Raw genomic sequence first — 15,178 nt, 5'->3', positions numbered from 1 at the left:
TAGTGCCTGCTATAAGGCTTCGGTTTTGCTGCCAGTGAAACACGTTACAGCTGTCATGCCCTTCTTGGGCTATATGGTCAGCCTGTGCATCGCTTCTGTAATACTAATTTTAATAATAAATCAGGAGGAATTGTGTTTGGTGTACTCCTCCATCACCTGCTCACAGTGTTCAAAGTAGCAAAAGATAACTTGTAGAATCATAGAGTAGTTAAGGTTGGAAAGGACCTTATGATCATCAAGTTCCAACCCCCCTGACATGGGCAGGGACACCTCGCACTAAACCATATCACCCAAGGCCTCGTCCAACCTGGTCTTGAACACTGCCAGGGATGAAGCATTCACAACCTCCCTGGGCAACCTATTCCAGTGCCTCACCACCCTAACAGGAAAGAATTTCCTCCTTATATCCAATCTAAACTTCCCCTGTTTAAGTTTTAACCCATTACCCCTTGTCCTATCACTACAGTCCCTAATGAAGAGTCCCTCCCCAGCATCCCTATAGGCCCCCTTCAGATACTGGAAGGCTGCTATGAGGTCTCCACGCAGCCTTCTCTTCTCCAGGCTGAACAGCCCCAACTTTCTCAGCCGATCTTCATACGGGAGGTGTTCCAGTCCCCTGATCATTCTCGTGGCCCTCCTCTGGACTTGTTCCAACAGATCCATGTCCTTTTTATGTTGAGGACACCAGAACTGCACACAATACTCCAGGTGAGGTCTCAAAAGAGCAGAGTAAAGGGGCAGGATCACCTCCTTCGACCTGGTGGTCACACTCCTCTTGATGCAGCCCAGGATACGGTTGGCTTTCTGGGCTGCAAGCGCACACTGCTGGCTCATGTTCGTAGGCGGCTTGTAATGCACACTTTAATGCTTGAGTTGCATTGATACGGAATGATTTTAATGCTTTCTGTATGTTCGTGGTAACATGAATGAAGTACACAGAACTTGTCTTTTTATTCTTTGGCTTAGGACCCCAACAGCACAAGCCTCCGTTGCCTGAGTCTGTTCCACATGGTAACAGAACATACAGAATCCTTCAGAAAAAGTTAACGTGGTATGAAGCACTGAGGGAATGCAAACAAAATGCGAGTGATTTAGTAAGCGTACACAGTGAATCACAGCAGTTATTTCTAGAAGATATTGTCAAGCAGGATGGCTATCCTCTGTGGCTTGGGTTGTCAATTCATGATGTGAGTATATGCTTACATGTACTTATATAGTATATGTTGGTGGCATCAGTAGCAGAGCCTTGTAAATAATGTTTTGCACAAGATATGAAATACTTTCTGATGCTTTTTTCCAGTTTATTGGAATCTCTATTCAGTGTACTAAACTATACCTACTTTTTCAGCCCTGTGTAACGTAAGTTAAAGTATATTAAATTTTAGTGTAAGTAGCCACAACAAGATATTTTTCCAAATCCTTGACATTTTAAAATAATAGAATGGTCCCACGTCATTCCTTGCAGGACAAGAAAGTGCAATTTACAGTACTACCTTTAGAGGCTCCAGATTTTATGGCCTTCTGCAGGATGAGATTCCATTTGCAAATACAGTAAGACAAAGCTGCATGGAGTCTGTTTAGTGCAGGTCAGGACTGGGTCTCCAGGAACTGGCTGTCTAGTAAATTATGCCTCCTTCCCAGGAGGCATAGGAGGAAGCAGCAGCAGATCTTCCTTCTCCTTTGTCTATTTAACCTTGGAGCCAAAAGCCTGTGGCCCTTACCCTGCTCCCCATACTAATTGCTGCTAGACCTGGCAGGAATACCCCCCTGCAGAGGTGTGTGATTATTATGTGTGCCTTTGCTGACTCTGCCTGTTCTTTGGTCTGAATGGGTCCCTCCACTTCTGACAATTGACTCTTCATTGTCGTGGGTTTCCAGCAGTGTATCTGCAGTAGGAGCTAATCATTCCTGAGCTGCCCACCTGTACTCACTGAGGCCATTCGGCAGTTTAGCAATTTGGAACATAATGATGTTCATAGTGAGGAATGCAGACTGCTTAAATGAAACAGCAGGATGAAATTAAGTAAAATGTTCTCCATAGAATAAAACAAGCCACATTACCAGTTTAAATTTCTTACAAACATGCCACATTTTCTCGGTTCCCACAAATAATCAGGATTTCTATCTTAAGAATTCATTGGAAAATACAAACCATGTTGTACCTGTATTGAGTACGGGTTTAGAAAATGAGGCCACCCACACTTTATCCATCTACAAGGGGTAAACATTTCTACATTACTTACTAATGGCTGCCAGGATTTAAACCACATCCATATACTGTGGTTTAAAAGTTACGGGTTTTTTTTTGTTTAACTAGGGAAGTAAAGCTAATTTTGAATGGTCAGATGGAAGCGACTTTGACTACTATCCTTGGGAATTAGAAAACTCAAATACTACTGAGAACTGTGTTTTGTTGGACACCAGAGGATTTTGGAACCGTACAAAATGTACAAATGTTGCTGAAGGTGCCATTTGCTATAGCCCTCCAAACAGTAAGTGTTATTTTTAATGTTTAGTGTAGTTCTCCTATCTATTCTATTTACACATGTTGTATTTAGAACTACAAATGAAGGCTGAAATGCTACATGATTGTCTATCAAGGATGATAAAATACTTTTTTAATACTTCAGGGAGATTCATTCTGTCTATTCCAGTGGTGAAAGTGTAAATCAATCCTGGTCACTTTTTTAGCACCTGTGGTATATCACACTGTATCTGTCTTTCCTGAATCAAAATCCTTACCAAACGCATACAACAAACTCCAAACCTTCCTAAAAGGTAGGAAAAATGTTAACATGGTTCCCAAGATTTTTTGGGGCTTGTCCCATGCTTGTTTTCAAATAGATTCACTTATGATATATGAAGGAGGAACAAAAGTTAACTGAATCATGGTTGTTGGTAGGAGAGGTAGTCACTAATACTGTCCTGTTACTCCAAAGAGACTATGCAAAAACTTCTGCGTCAGAAATAACATAATTTTCATTGTTTTTGCAGAAAGACAATTACAGCCAAAGCCAGTGAGCAAAGCCCCAGGATGCCCGCAGCTTAGCAGTACTCTGCAATGGATGCAGCACAAGTATCATTGTTACGCATTTGACATGGCATTCTACAATTTTTCAGTATATAATGTGGAAGATGCGAAGAAAGTCTGCCAGAAACTGAGTATGTTTAGACTCCTCCTTACGTTACAACTTATAATTAGTCCACTATTCTAAAAGTAATAAAACCCAACAACCAAAAAGCCTGTACTGGTTATACTTCACCTTTTTATCATCTTCAGTTTAGGAAAAGTAACAGCAAGCTTTATCTCTGAATGTCTGATAAAGGTTCTTGATAAAATGTTGCAATGTACTGACAGATTGTTTAGCACACAGATATCTGCAAGTAAAATGCAGATAGCGTTGATAGAGGACTCAGAAATTTAAGGATTAAACCCTTTTATTTGCATACAGTTAACTTTATAATGAATATAATGCTGTTAGTAGTGCTTTTGTACATCCTTGTACTAGCTGCTTGCTAATAAGGAGCTTAATAACCTGTCAAATGGTTCAAAACATGTACTTTATAGATACTATTAAGGCACATAATATCACTAAAAACCTTGATTTTACTTCAAGTTAAAGAATTTTTTCTCTTCTTTGAGAAGCTGTGTGGGGAATTGTATTGCAGATGATATTAAGCAGTGTCATGTGCAGAATTTTTAATTAGCTGCTTAGCTTAGAAGCTAGTGACTGTCATAGCTTTCTTTTATTGGATTACCTTATGATGTGTACTCTGTGTAGGATGAAAAAGAAAAGGTGCAGGTAGTCCCAGTCCTGGGTGCAGTTTTTTGTCAAGTCCTGCCTGACCTGGTAGTTGAAAGAGAAAGTGATCTTCCTCTAAATTAAGCTTCTGTCTTATATTTGTATGTGCTTGTAAAGAATGAGCCTGTCTCCAGTATACCCTTTCTTCCCTCTTATTTCTTAATTGCTGTAACACTGTATCTAAAAACCTGAGGCACAATGAGGGGATCAATTTAGAAATTAACTCAGCTCAGCAAAATGATGAGCTTTAGTTCAACTGTATTTTTGAAAAGGGTTTATTACTTGACAGGACTTGAGTGTAGTGTATCATTTGATGTTTTCCATGTGTGAAATCCACAGCTGCAGTAAGTTTACTCCCATTTTATTTTCTATGACCTGTCTGAATAACCAACCAGTCATCTGAAGCCATCTGCATAAAATGCTGTATTTTAGGGAATGGGAGGTTTATGTCTTTATTCTGCAGGTTACTTTAGGCTATTTTTAGAAGCCCAGATTAGCAAATCCTTTCCTGTAGTAACTGTTCCCACAAAAAGCTCAATGTACAAGCACCATGAAAAAATCTGAAGTTTCAATTTTTCCTCTTCCCCTTAGATCCTTCAGCAACTCTTCTAACTATAGTGGATGCTGAAGAAAATGCATTTGTGAGTGCCCACATAAAGGAAAATGATCTCATCACCAAGAACGTATGGCTTGGCCTAGCTCAAAGCTCTAAGGGTAAGAAGTAGCAACCATGTATGAGCATGAACGTTTCATATGGTAAATAAAAATGCTAAGTCCTCAAATAAGAATACAGTTTTGTAGTGTTGATATCTTACAGTAACATGTGCTGAGGTTGGAATCCCTCATTTAGCATTATAAAGCCTTCCTTGGACTTCATTATAGCTTAAATATCTTCCTGTGGCACCCTTCAGGAGTACAGCATTTTCCTCAACACTGCCATTGATGCCTAGTGATTAATCAAACACTAAAGGTCTGGAGAGGAAGCGTGGCTGAAAGTGATGTGTTCATATTTATTGCTTTTAATATATGGGATAGTTCTGTTTCTTTTGGCAACATAAAGAAATCAACAGATTATCAATGACACTGTGAAGCATTAGAACATATTCTAGTGATCTAAACTAAGCAAAAAATTTTTTTCTCCAACAGATCAGTCCCTGAACTGGCTTGATGGCTCATCTGTTAATTATGTCAACTGGGAAAATAAAACTGCAGCAGTCAATGAAAACTGCAGCGTTATCCTGTCCACAACTGGCACGTGGTCCAAAGTTGACTGCAGTCGTAGTCAAAGCAGAGTGGTTTGTAAAGCTCCTTTAGGTACGGAAGCATTGATTTTAGCAGAGACTTTTTTTTATAGTGAACATATTCAGGATTTTCTTTTTCTGGTGGGAAAAGTCTGTGTTGAAATAATGAAAGTGTAATTCACAAAAGAACCTGTCAATTACCTCTGCCTAAGCAAGACCTTTCTATTGCTGTTTTGCCATAAAATTGCATTCAGGGACAAATTAGCTAGGAAAGTAATTCTCCTGGCTCCTGCTATCCACTCAAAGAGTAAAGGAGAGAACTGAAATTTCCACTCACAAGAGTGCATAGAGTAGTTGCAGACACTTCTTACCAGGGGATCTCTCTCGCAGGTAGGTGCAGTTTGGAACAGAGAGACTTCTGCTTTTAAGATGCTCAGTAAGCAGGTGCTGCAGATTGTGTTTTCAGTCCTGAGGAGGCTTCTGAAAATGGTGCCCTGCAGTTCCAGAAATTCATTCAGGCCTTCTGTTACTTCGTCGTGCTCTGCTCTGTACAAGAAAGCAAGCAGTTACCCGAGCTTTAAGCAAGTTCCTGAGAAGTACTGGAATCTTTCTTATTTTGTATATGTATTCACTGAAATGGAAACTACATGTTGCTGAGGAAGACCTCAGCAAGACATCTTCAGTCTGAGGGAAGCATAATTCCCTCCACTCCAAGAGAGTCCATGATCTCATTAGATTTCTGAACTATACAAACCTTGGAATTAGTACAGCATTTACTAATAGGGGTTTTTTGACCTCCAGAGGTCCCTTCCAACCTAAATATTATTAGGAAATTAACAACAGAATGATCAGAAATAAGCTAATAGATGCTGATTCATATGGGAATGTAAATTCCCATGTGATAATGTGAAGACTATTAATATGATGAAGCAGTTTGCCTTAACTTCAACTAAACGCGTGTGGTATTAGAGTATAGTTACCTAAGCATCAAGCCCATGACAAAATATTCTTACTAAAATTCTGAAAGAATAACTATTTGTGTTTTGTTCTGTTACAGGTTCTAATCATACCGGGGTGGCTGTAGCATTTGCCCTGCTAATTATCTTAGTCTTCATGGTCGGATTAGTCTGGTATCTCTATAAAAAGAAGCGTCTTCACTGGAGTGCCTTCTCTTCAGTACGCTATCAAAGAGGGGTGAATGATGATGAAACTGATGATGTGTTCACTAAAGATAGCTATTGAGAAACTGTTCCTTCTGGGCAATTTTGCATGAACTTCACTGTGTGAAGCTGTAAGGAATGAGCTACTTGATGGTTTATTACTTCTTTTTGGAAAAGTAATAAGAAGGTTATTAATAGGTGGTAAATTTTGTTCTTTTATACAAGTGCAATTTTTATTCAAGTCCATGGTAATTACATTTGGCCTCAGCCATTTCGGCACAAGGTTTCTAGAGTTCAGTGATATTTTTTAATTTACAGTGTTCTCTCTCTTTACTGGAGAGAGTGGAAGAATGCCAACAGTAGTTCATGCAACATCACATTAATGAATGCACTTAAAATTGCTACATGAATTCTGTAACCTTGTACAATTATCCATCGATAACTTCATGCCAAATGATGCACCATTTTGATATGCCATAAGGGTTTTGCTGCTAGCGTTGGATTACCCTGTAGAAGCAGCTTTTGTAATTAACAGTTATAAATTTTGATGTAATGGGAGCAGGGAGTTATCAGGCAACCAAGTATTTGTTCCCAACCAACTAGAATTTAAATATTCTCGTTACAGTGGAGGAAGATCATGCTGTGATTTCCCCCCCACAAAAAAAAAGTAGAATCATAGTGGTGAGAGAAGAATTTTCCTTAGAATGCACATTTTGTATGAAGAGTTAGGAGGAAAACCTTGAGCTAAAGCCATGCCATCTAGGAGTAAATTAAATAGAGTATTTAAAAGCTAAGACTGTGTCGAGCTGGCAGATCACTGCTCTTATCCCCTGCAGGTGGTAGTGGGGCTTAACAAAAACACCCACTAAGGGCTTACTGCAAGCACAAGCACAACTCAAGATATAATAAAAGCCTTAGCCCTATAAAAAACAAAGGCATAAATGTTTTATCCTGTGACATAAATGCTTTTCAAGTAATTGGCTCAATTTCTTTTCACAGCTCCTTTCACTAAGTTTTGGAAGCACAAATAGCAGGAATGTTTACAGTGAAAAATCAGTATCTAGACCTAAGTATTAATTAATTAAAGGTTAAAAAGCCTGCACTTGGAGTAGTACTTAGAGGAGGAGATACCACATTCTATCGTACATCTTAACCTACTCTGAAATTAGACTAGAGTGATTTTCTTGTAGATCAAAGCACAAAAGACCTGCTCTATATTATGATCCACTGCACTGTGACACCCAGGGACAAGAGTGTTATAGTTCCTAGTTCTGTAATGAGATTCTCCCAACATTTACTTCCCCTAATACTTCCTTATTTATACTGGGAGTAAATACCTAACTAACTTGATAGGTGAAATATGTCATCTGTCTAGGAAACATGATATATGTAGGGAAGGAGCCAGAAAGAATGTATGGTAAATAAACTTGTGCACATAAATGCTAAATATACTTGAGTATTTTACTTAAAATTTTAACTTTATTTTTGTATGTGATGTGTCACTGTGGCCTTTTCTATGTACTCCAAAGAAAGCTATGAAGGGAAAAAGGGAAAACAAAATTGCATATATTAATTACTCTAATGATTTAATGTTTTGAAAAAGTCTTCACACTTTAAGTGCATGAATCAAAGAATAAACACTTTTACGAAGGAGGATGTGTAAAAGGCCACATCCATTCCCCATGTAATGGTGGTATGATACAGGAAATAGGAATTCGTTTGGTCTGATGTGCTGAGAAAAGTACTACTGATTTCTCTGAAGCAATGGCACGAGGTCGTGATGTTCCAGCTGCCTTTCCCTCCCTGCAGTTTACTTAACTTGAGAGCACTTTCCTTTGTTCCTGTTTGCACTATTTTGATAAGCAAGTGTTCATAAATTGTCTTGAGAAATAGAGAACGTTTTGTAGATACCGTGTTAGACTCTGTCAGAACAGCAGCCTGAAGGGGCACAGAAATGGAGCCAATGTTTGCGTTCGCTGAACAAAGAAGTAAGCACTTTTATTGTTTATTTGGTACTTTGGGCACAATTGTGAACCTTTTCTTTCTTTCTTGATGTAACTTGTAGAAAAAGTAGCCATTATGCTAGTTACTGTGTAATGAAAATAATGCTCACCCCCTTCTTAAACTTACCATGGTATGAGAAGTGTTTGAAACGTAACAAAGCCTGGTTCCTGTCATCCTCAGGTTGAGCTTATATACCTAAGTGCTTTGCCAAATGACTTCTAACTTAATGGATTAAAAAAGTGTTGGTTATTGTCCTTTTCTAACAGTAATAAGTGTGGAAAATTATTTACAGACTCTCATGTTTTCAGATTTACTAGTTTTATAGATGTTTATACTTTGAGCATTTTTAGGTGTGAATCTGAAATGGAAAACGGACATTAGTAAATTCTTAATTCTCCAGCATACACAGATACATACTTTTTATTAGAAAAATGTATATTTTATTCTTATGAATGATGTAAATATTTTGTAAGGCCTCATTTCTCATGTTTGTTTCATCATACCCAAGTTGTCTAATCACTGGTGATTCTTATTTGAGTAAGCACAACTCAGTGCAGGTGAATAACCCACATTATTTGAAATACACAGATTCTTTAGCAGTATTTGTTACTGAACGAATAAAGTGAAATAAAGCACTAAACTGCTTACACTGGGTTTATTTCTATGGAAGCAGTTATCAGAGCTAAAGGTACAGCTTATTAATCAGTAGCTAAAAAAAGTACATAGCAGAGGTGTTGTGATCGCAATGAAAGCAGATGGGTGTTACCATGAGTAAAAGAAAAAAAACTACACCAGACTTTAGAAGTAATGAGAATCTTTGATGTATTTAAAAAGAATGTCAGTAACTTTCTTTTTGCAGTAGAAATCATACTTATCACAGACTGTGGTTATACCTAGCTTTTATCAAGCTGCTTCTGGGCTTACACAAGAAGGGAGCATTCTTCGCTGCCTTGTTTTTTTTAATCAAGGTGTGTAGTTCATTAGCACCTCATGGCCCAAATTAACTCCAAAGCAGTTTATAAGGGCTTCCAACATAAGTCAGAAACATGAGCAAAGTTAAACTACTTCCCGTGATGTAACATTTGCAACTAAAGCACGAGATTTATTAATTTGGGTCATCTGAACTCTGGATTCCAGACCTCCGAAATCTGTGACTGCAGATGAAGGAGCAGGGTTGTTTTTAGCTACAGTGGTGCATTGCTGTGCTTGCTGGGAGAAACATTCCATTGTGCAAGATGACAAACAAAAAGTTAAGCTAAAAAAACTAAAGATGATGAGTAAGGAAAGAGAAGCAGAGAAGATAAAGAACTGGCTGGATGGCCGCACACAAAGAGTTGTGGTCAATGGCTCAATGTCCGGCTGGAGACCAGTAAAGAGTGGTGTCCCTCAGGGATCGGTGTTGGGACCGGTCCTGTTTAACATCTTTGTCGCTGACATGGACAGTGGGATTGAGTGCGCCCTCAGCAAGTTTGCCGATGACACCAAGCTGTGTGGTTCGGTTGATATGCTGGAGGGAAGGAATGCCATCCAGAGGGACCTTGACACGCTTGTGAGGTGGGCTGATGCCAACCTCATGAAGTTCAACCATGCCAAGCGCAAGGTCCTACACCTGGGTCGGGGCAATCCCAGACACAGCTACAGGCTGGGCAGAGAAGAGATTCAGAGCAGCCCAGTGGAGAAGGACTTGGGGGTGCTGGTTGATGAGAAAATGAACATGAGACAGCAGTGTGCGCTTGCAGCCCAGAAAGCCAACCGTATCCTGGTCTGCATCAAAAGGAGTGTGACCAGCAGGTCGAAGGAGGTGATCCTGCCCCTTTATTCTGCTCTCGTGAGACCTCACTTGGAGTATTGTGTGCAGTTCTGGTGTCCTCAACATAAAAAGGACATGGATCTGTTGGAACAAGTCCAGAGGAGGTCCACAAGGATGATCAGGGGACTGGAGCACCTCCCATATGAAGATCGGCTGAGAAAGTTGGGGCTGTTCAGCCTGGAGAAGAGAAGGCTGCGTGGAGACCTCATAGCAACCTTCCAGTATCTGAAGCGGGCATATAGGGATGCTGGGGATGGACTATTCATTAGGGACTGTAGTGGTAGGACAAGGGGTAATGGGTTAAAACTTAAGCAGGGGAAGTTTAGATTGGATATAAGGAAGAAACTCTTTACTGTAAGGGTGGGGAGGCACTGGAATAGGTTGTCCAGGGAGGTTGTGAATGCTTCATCCCTGGCAGTGTTCAAGACCAGGTTGGACGAGGCCTTGGGTGATACGGTTTATAGCGAGGTGTCCCTGCCCATGTCAGGGGTGTTGGAACTTGTTGATCATAAGGTCCTTTCCAACCCTAACTATTCTATGATTCTAAGTGAAGTGGTCTTTCCAGGTCCTGGAGCAGTGGAGTCGGCCTGACTGCTGGGCTGTGGGTAGCACCAAGCAAAAACTGTTACGGCTTCAGTTAAACACAAGTTTTTGCACACTTAAGCTTGACCTGTGACTCTGACTCATTGGCCTCCCTCCTGGTGAGGCTGGGCTCACTCCCATCAGTACAGGCTCCTTCTGGGGCAAAGGGAGCAGCATGGGGCTTGGTTCCTCTTGAATTTTGCCCAGTTTCTGAAGATGCTGTGCCATGGAAAGGTTAGTCTGCATTTGCCACTTGGCCAGCCAGCATTTTCATTTTAATACTGCTGCTGCATCAGTAACTTAATTAACATATAAATCAATGACAAGTACTTAAGCATGAGCACTGTTTGGGCCTGATGCACTTACATTTCTTACCATTTTTCCCTTAAACCAAAAGCACCATCTGCTTATGGCGTGGGACATGTGTTGCACATTTAAACATTTCTGAAGGAGGAAATCAATTTCATGGCCTGTCAGTGATAGTTTTTTTCGTGTGACTGCAAATAAACAAAGACCAAATATCACAATTTGTTGCTAAAAGTCAGAATCACAATTTGGACCCTTTATGCGTTGGCTATTGCTGTGCGTATGGGACACAGTGGGGTACACAGCACCAAGGTTCATAAAAGTAAGTAAAATTCTGTTGTTGAGAATTATGTAAAGTCCTTATTTAGCAAATTAAGCAGGCTTTACACAGTTTTGAAGCAAGAACTCAGCAATGTTAAAGAACTAAGCTTTGGGAAAAGAGCAGATCGGCTGCTGGAGAGAATTCAATTGCCACTCTAATGGACCTTTCCCATTTAGTTCTGAAGGGTTTCAAGATGAGCGTTGACAAAGCGCTGGAAAGGGTAATTTTCTGTTGATAGCAAATTAACTTGCAAATGGTGCATAGCATAAATGGCATTATAAAAGGCTGTTTTCTTGATTTTATTCCTTTATGCTGTTTTAACATTGAAAACTCTTGTGCACTCTTACCATAATAACTGCCAGTAACTACAATTTTTAACAGATTTGAAGGGTTAGGGGAGGATACAAAATGAGGTTTTGATTCTGATTACACAGTAATGCAGCACAGACTGTAAGTTCTTCTGGATTTCTGTTTGCCAATGCAGAAGGACTGTAATTACCAACAGAACAACAGTTGTTTGTTAGCTTTGCTCCTTTTCAGCATAAACAGAAAAAATTACTCCAAGGTGGCTTTTAAGAAGCTGGAATTTCAGAGATACAAAATAATTATTGCAGAATCTGCTTTTTTTCATTATGCTGGCCTCTTACGGATGCTTTTTTTTTTGTTAGAACAAAGAGCCTTTAATTCCATGCTGTGACTCAGGACTGTCAGTAAGAGCGCTCTGGATTTCTGTAAGACTTCTCTTTTCAAACATCATGTGCCATAGATCCCCTTTAACAGATGATCTAGACCTGATAATGATACAAAACTGTGGTGCTTGTACATTGTTAAAACTAGCAAGCCTTGTAGGCACATTCAAATTAGACTTACAAAGTAGGTGGCTGAGATGATTTCACAACTGCACGTGATTGAGTGTCACCCCCATGAGCAGCTGAACTACGGTCTGTTTCATTGAGGGGTTTATTTTCATAAACATGATCTGGGTATTTAAAGAGCATCTTGTGTCAAGTGAGAGCGTGAATTACACATGGATGTGGACAATAGGAGGGTGCATTTACCAAGGGCTTGGGTTGCGAGCTATTTTGAGGGAAAGGGCTGGGTTCCTGAGATTTCCATCTTGCATTGTTTCCTGTGGCCACTGCTCTGCTTTGTACCTGTCCTGTCTCATACCAGCTTCGCAGCACTGATGGCTGAGCCATCAAAGGGTGAACTTACTGCCACAGGTAAGAGCCAGACAGGCAGCCCTACACCAGCACAACTTGCTTTCTAAAGAGCAGCAGCAGCCACAAGCCGAACACAGCTACAAGTCTAAAAGGTGCAGGATGAGCACTGCTGGCAGCAATACAACAGGCCAGAGTGATAGGAAAGGGCCAGGACAGCCCAAGTGGGCAGCCAGAACATCCTGCAACAGCAGAGCATCACAGCCTGGGCAGGGGTGAGTCTGTTCCCCTCTCTGAGCTGCAAACCTATAGCAGGCAGGAAGAGAGTGGCTCTCTCGACCCTGGCCCAAACACTCACAATAAAGATGAGTTTGCTGGGGCAATAGCCAACACTCCTCTCTTCCAGCCCTGGGGGACTCCCTACACATCTTCAACCAGGGCTTCTCCTACCACACAGAATCAGTGCCTTCATACCCCACATCAGTCTCACCTTGCAGGAGCAGTTCTGTTTCTGTGCCCTTAATCATGAGCCGTCGTCTGTATTGCTGTGCTTAGAAAGGGTGACTTGCTAAGGTACAGTTATCCCACGGGAGGTGGGAGGAGAAGGCTCCTGCTTTAAATCCTGCTGTGACCATGGGTACACCCTGGCAAGACACTTCCAGGAACAGCTGAGTTACCGTCAGTTGGCCTCATGCTGCAACAGGAGTAAGAAGCAAGGCAGGTAAGCTGCTCCTATGAAGGTGTGCGCTTCACTAGTGGACTTGCAATACTGACAGGCTGTCGCAAGTTCATGGAGTCACTAGGGATTCACAGGTCTTTGCTTTTACAGGTAGGACAAGTGTTTGTATAGTAATCCTGAGCCATCATGCCATTTTCGGTAGGCCTGAAGTGCTGCTCTGCCAGGGTGCAGCACCTGGTGGCTGTAGGAGGCCATGGACATGTCTCTGGGTGCAGTGTTAGTTGGGGTTAGGGCTGGGCTCCCTACCAGCTAGCTGTGCACCACAACCAGCCAGGCTGCCTGAGCCATGCGGCAGCAGGTTGTGGCATATGTCTGGCAAGAACCAGGAACTACCCAACATAGTGTTTTTGCTCTTGGTTGCATCCAACCCTGAACACTGGTGCAGAGTCCAGGTATGTTGCGAGACAGAGTCTCCCTGATGGGGTTTAAATGGCCAGTCAGTGTGTGGCTGTGGATGAAGAGCAGCACTTGTCAGGTGGGTAGATACATCAATTTTATTGGTGATCAAGTTCACAGCAATCACCTCTGTGCTGGCAGTGGCAAGGGCCGAAGTGTATATCTAATTGGAGCATTAGGAATCTCTGGCATAAAATGTGGACTAGAGTTCATCAAATTTGCAATCCAGATTTAGGAGCTTATGTTTTTACAGTGGAGGTTGGAATTCATGTGTGAGGAATTTGCTTAAGTGCCCAAGGGGAGCATCTCATTTTGAAATCAGTGCATGGATTAATACAAAGTACAGCCTACATAGGGAAAGGCTGGGTGTTTTAGAGCAAGGTGTAGGTAAATAGTTGAAGTTTACAGTCAAACAGGTTTAATATCTAGATATCTGTGCTTGTGCCATACCTTACCAGGGGCTGTGATTCTGTATATAAACCACTTCATGTTTATTGTGTAGATGGTGATAATAAATTGTACCCTCTTCCAAAGCCTTACACCCACCCTTGGCATGAAACTCTTTCATATGAAATGAATGTTAAACCATCTAAACTTGAATTAACTATTAGGGGAATACCAGGGTGGAGGTCAGCAGGGACTGCATCACACTGGCAGGGTGATAGAGCAGAAGTAACAAGGAAATGAGAGAACGCTGTGAGTCAGCCATTGACTTGGGCAGTTATTAACTGCAACCAGTTGTAAATGAATTCATGCATGTTATCATGGTCATGCTGGGCCTGCAGCAGTGCATGTTTGTTGTCATGATAGTGATGCATTAGATGAAGCAAGTGGAGTTTGAAATTCAACAGCTGCAAAGAAGGGTGCCCAGCTGGCTACCACCTGCTTTAACCCATGGTGACAGGGGTTGGCCGCACTGTTCAGCACCCAGGAAACATTGAGCTGCAGGTTGTCAGGGCCCAGCAGCAGTGTGCAGGGCAGATGCGGGTATGTGGACTCTGGTGGGATGCATCGGTGCTTCACTGCACAAGGGCTGTGCAGGACAGTAGGTTGGCCAAGCAGCCTATGTTTGGGTTTGAGACCCTCCTCCACCCAAACAAGCAGTAGCTGCCTGTTGTGTCTTAAGGCTTCCTAAGCAGAAATGAGGCAGAGCTGATGTGTCTCTGAAAGTACACAAAGTAGTGTAGCAGCTGACGGAAGAAAAGCAATTGCTGAAGGAAGCAGAGGCAGTTCCAGCCTCAAAGAAAGACCTGGCATGTCTATGCGAAGTGGTAAGGACAGAGAAACTAAAAATCTGTGAACAGATGGAAATGAACTTGCATAGCACTAATTCCAAGGCCCCAAATATCTTGGACTATATGATCAAGGCATGACAGTGTATTAATGGGGATTATGCATCACTGCTTGCTTTCCATACCTGTGCATGGATTGAGGGAACTTTCATCTGCTAGTGGAGAGCCTGTCTGCCTTGCTGAGAGCTGAGCTGCCCCAACCCAGATTTACCACTTCAGTGACACATGTTCTCAAGTAAACACCATGGCTGGGTCATGCTATTGTGTGAGAAGTGCAGCTGGCGGCTTGTTTGAGCTAGGGAGATTGTTTGTTACTAGTGACTTTGGATGTGTGGAAGAGAGGCATGAAGCAGATCTGCTCTA

General features: G+C 41.5%; 1 protein-coding gene across 1 annotated transcript in view; it reads left to right on the top strand.

Annotated features, from left to right (window-relative positions):
- LY75 (lymphocyte antigen 75) overlaps positions 1–8,687 on the top strand; it is a 47,715-nt gene extending 39,028 nt beyond the window's left edge. Inside the window, exons 30-35 of the mRNA XM_061358643.1 lie at positions 967–1,187; positions 2,318–2,492; positions 2,995–3,162; positions 4,395–4,517; positions 4,950–5,117; positions 6,102–8,687. Of these exons, the coding sequence (XP_061214627.1) occupies positions 967–1,187; positions 2,318–2,492; positions 2,995–3,162; positions 4,395–4,517; positions 4,950–5,117; positions 6,102–6,286 (1,040 nt within the window). The 3' untranslated portion in view covers positions 6,287–8,687. The remainder of the gene's footprint in view (positions 1–966; positions 1,188–2,317; positions 2,493–2,994; positions 3,163–4,394; positions 4,518–4,949; positions 5,118–6,101) is intronic.
- The last annotated feature ends 6,491 nt before the right edge of the window (positions 8,688–15,178 follow it).

The sequence above is a fragment of the Neopsephotus bourkii genome, unplaced genomic scaffold (genome assembly GCF_033783945.1).
Source record: "Neopsephotus bourkii isolate Nb327-2 ecotype Australia unplaced genomic scaffold, CSIRO-AGI_Nbou_v1 NB_951, whole genome shotgun sequence".
In the NCBI taxonomy this organism is placed as follows: Eukaryota; Metazoa; Chordata; class Aves; order Psittaciformes; family Psittacidae; genus Neopsephotus; species Neopsephotus bourkii.
Note: the sequence above shows the minus strand (reverse complement) of the source record. Positions and strands in the feature narration are given on the sequence as shown.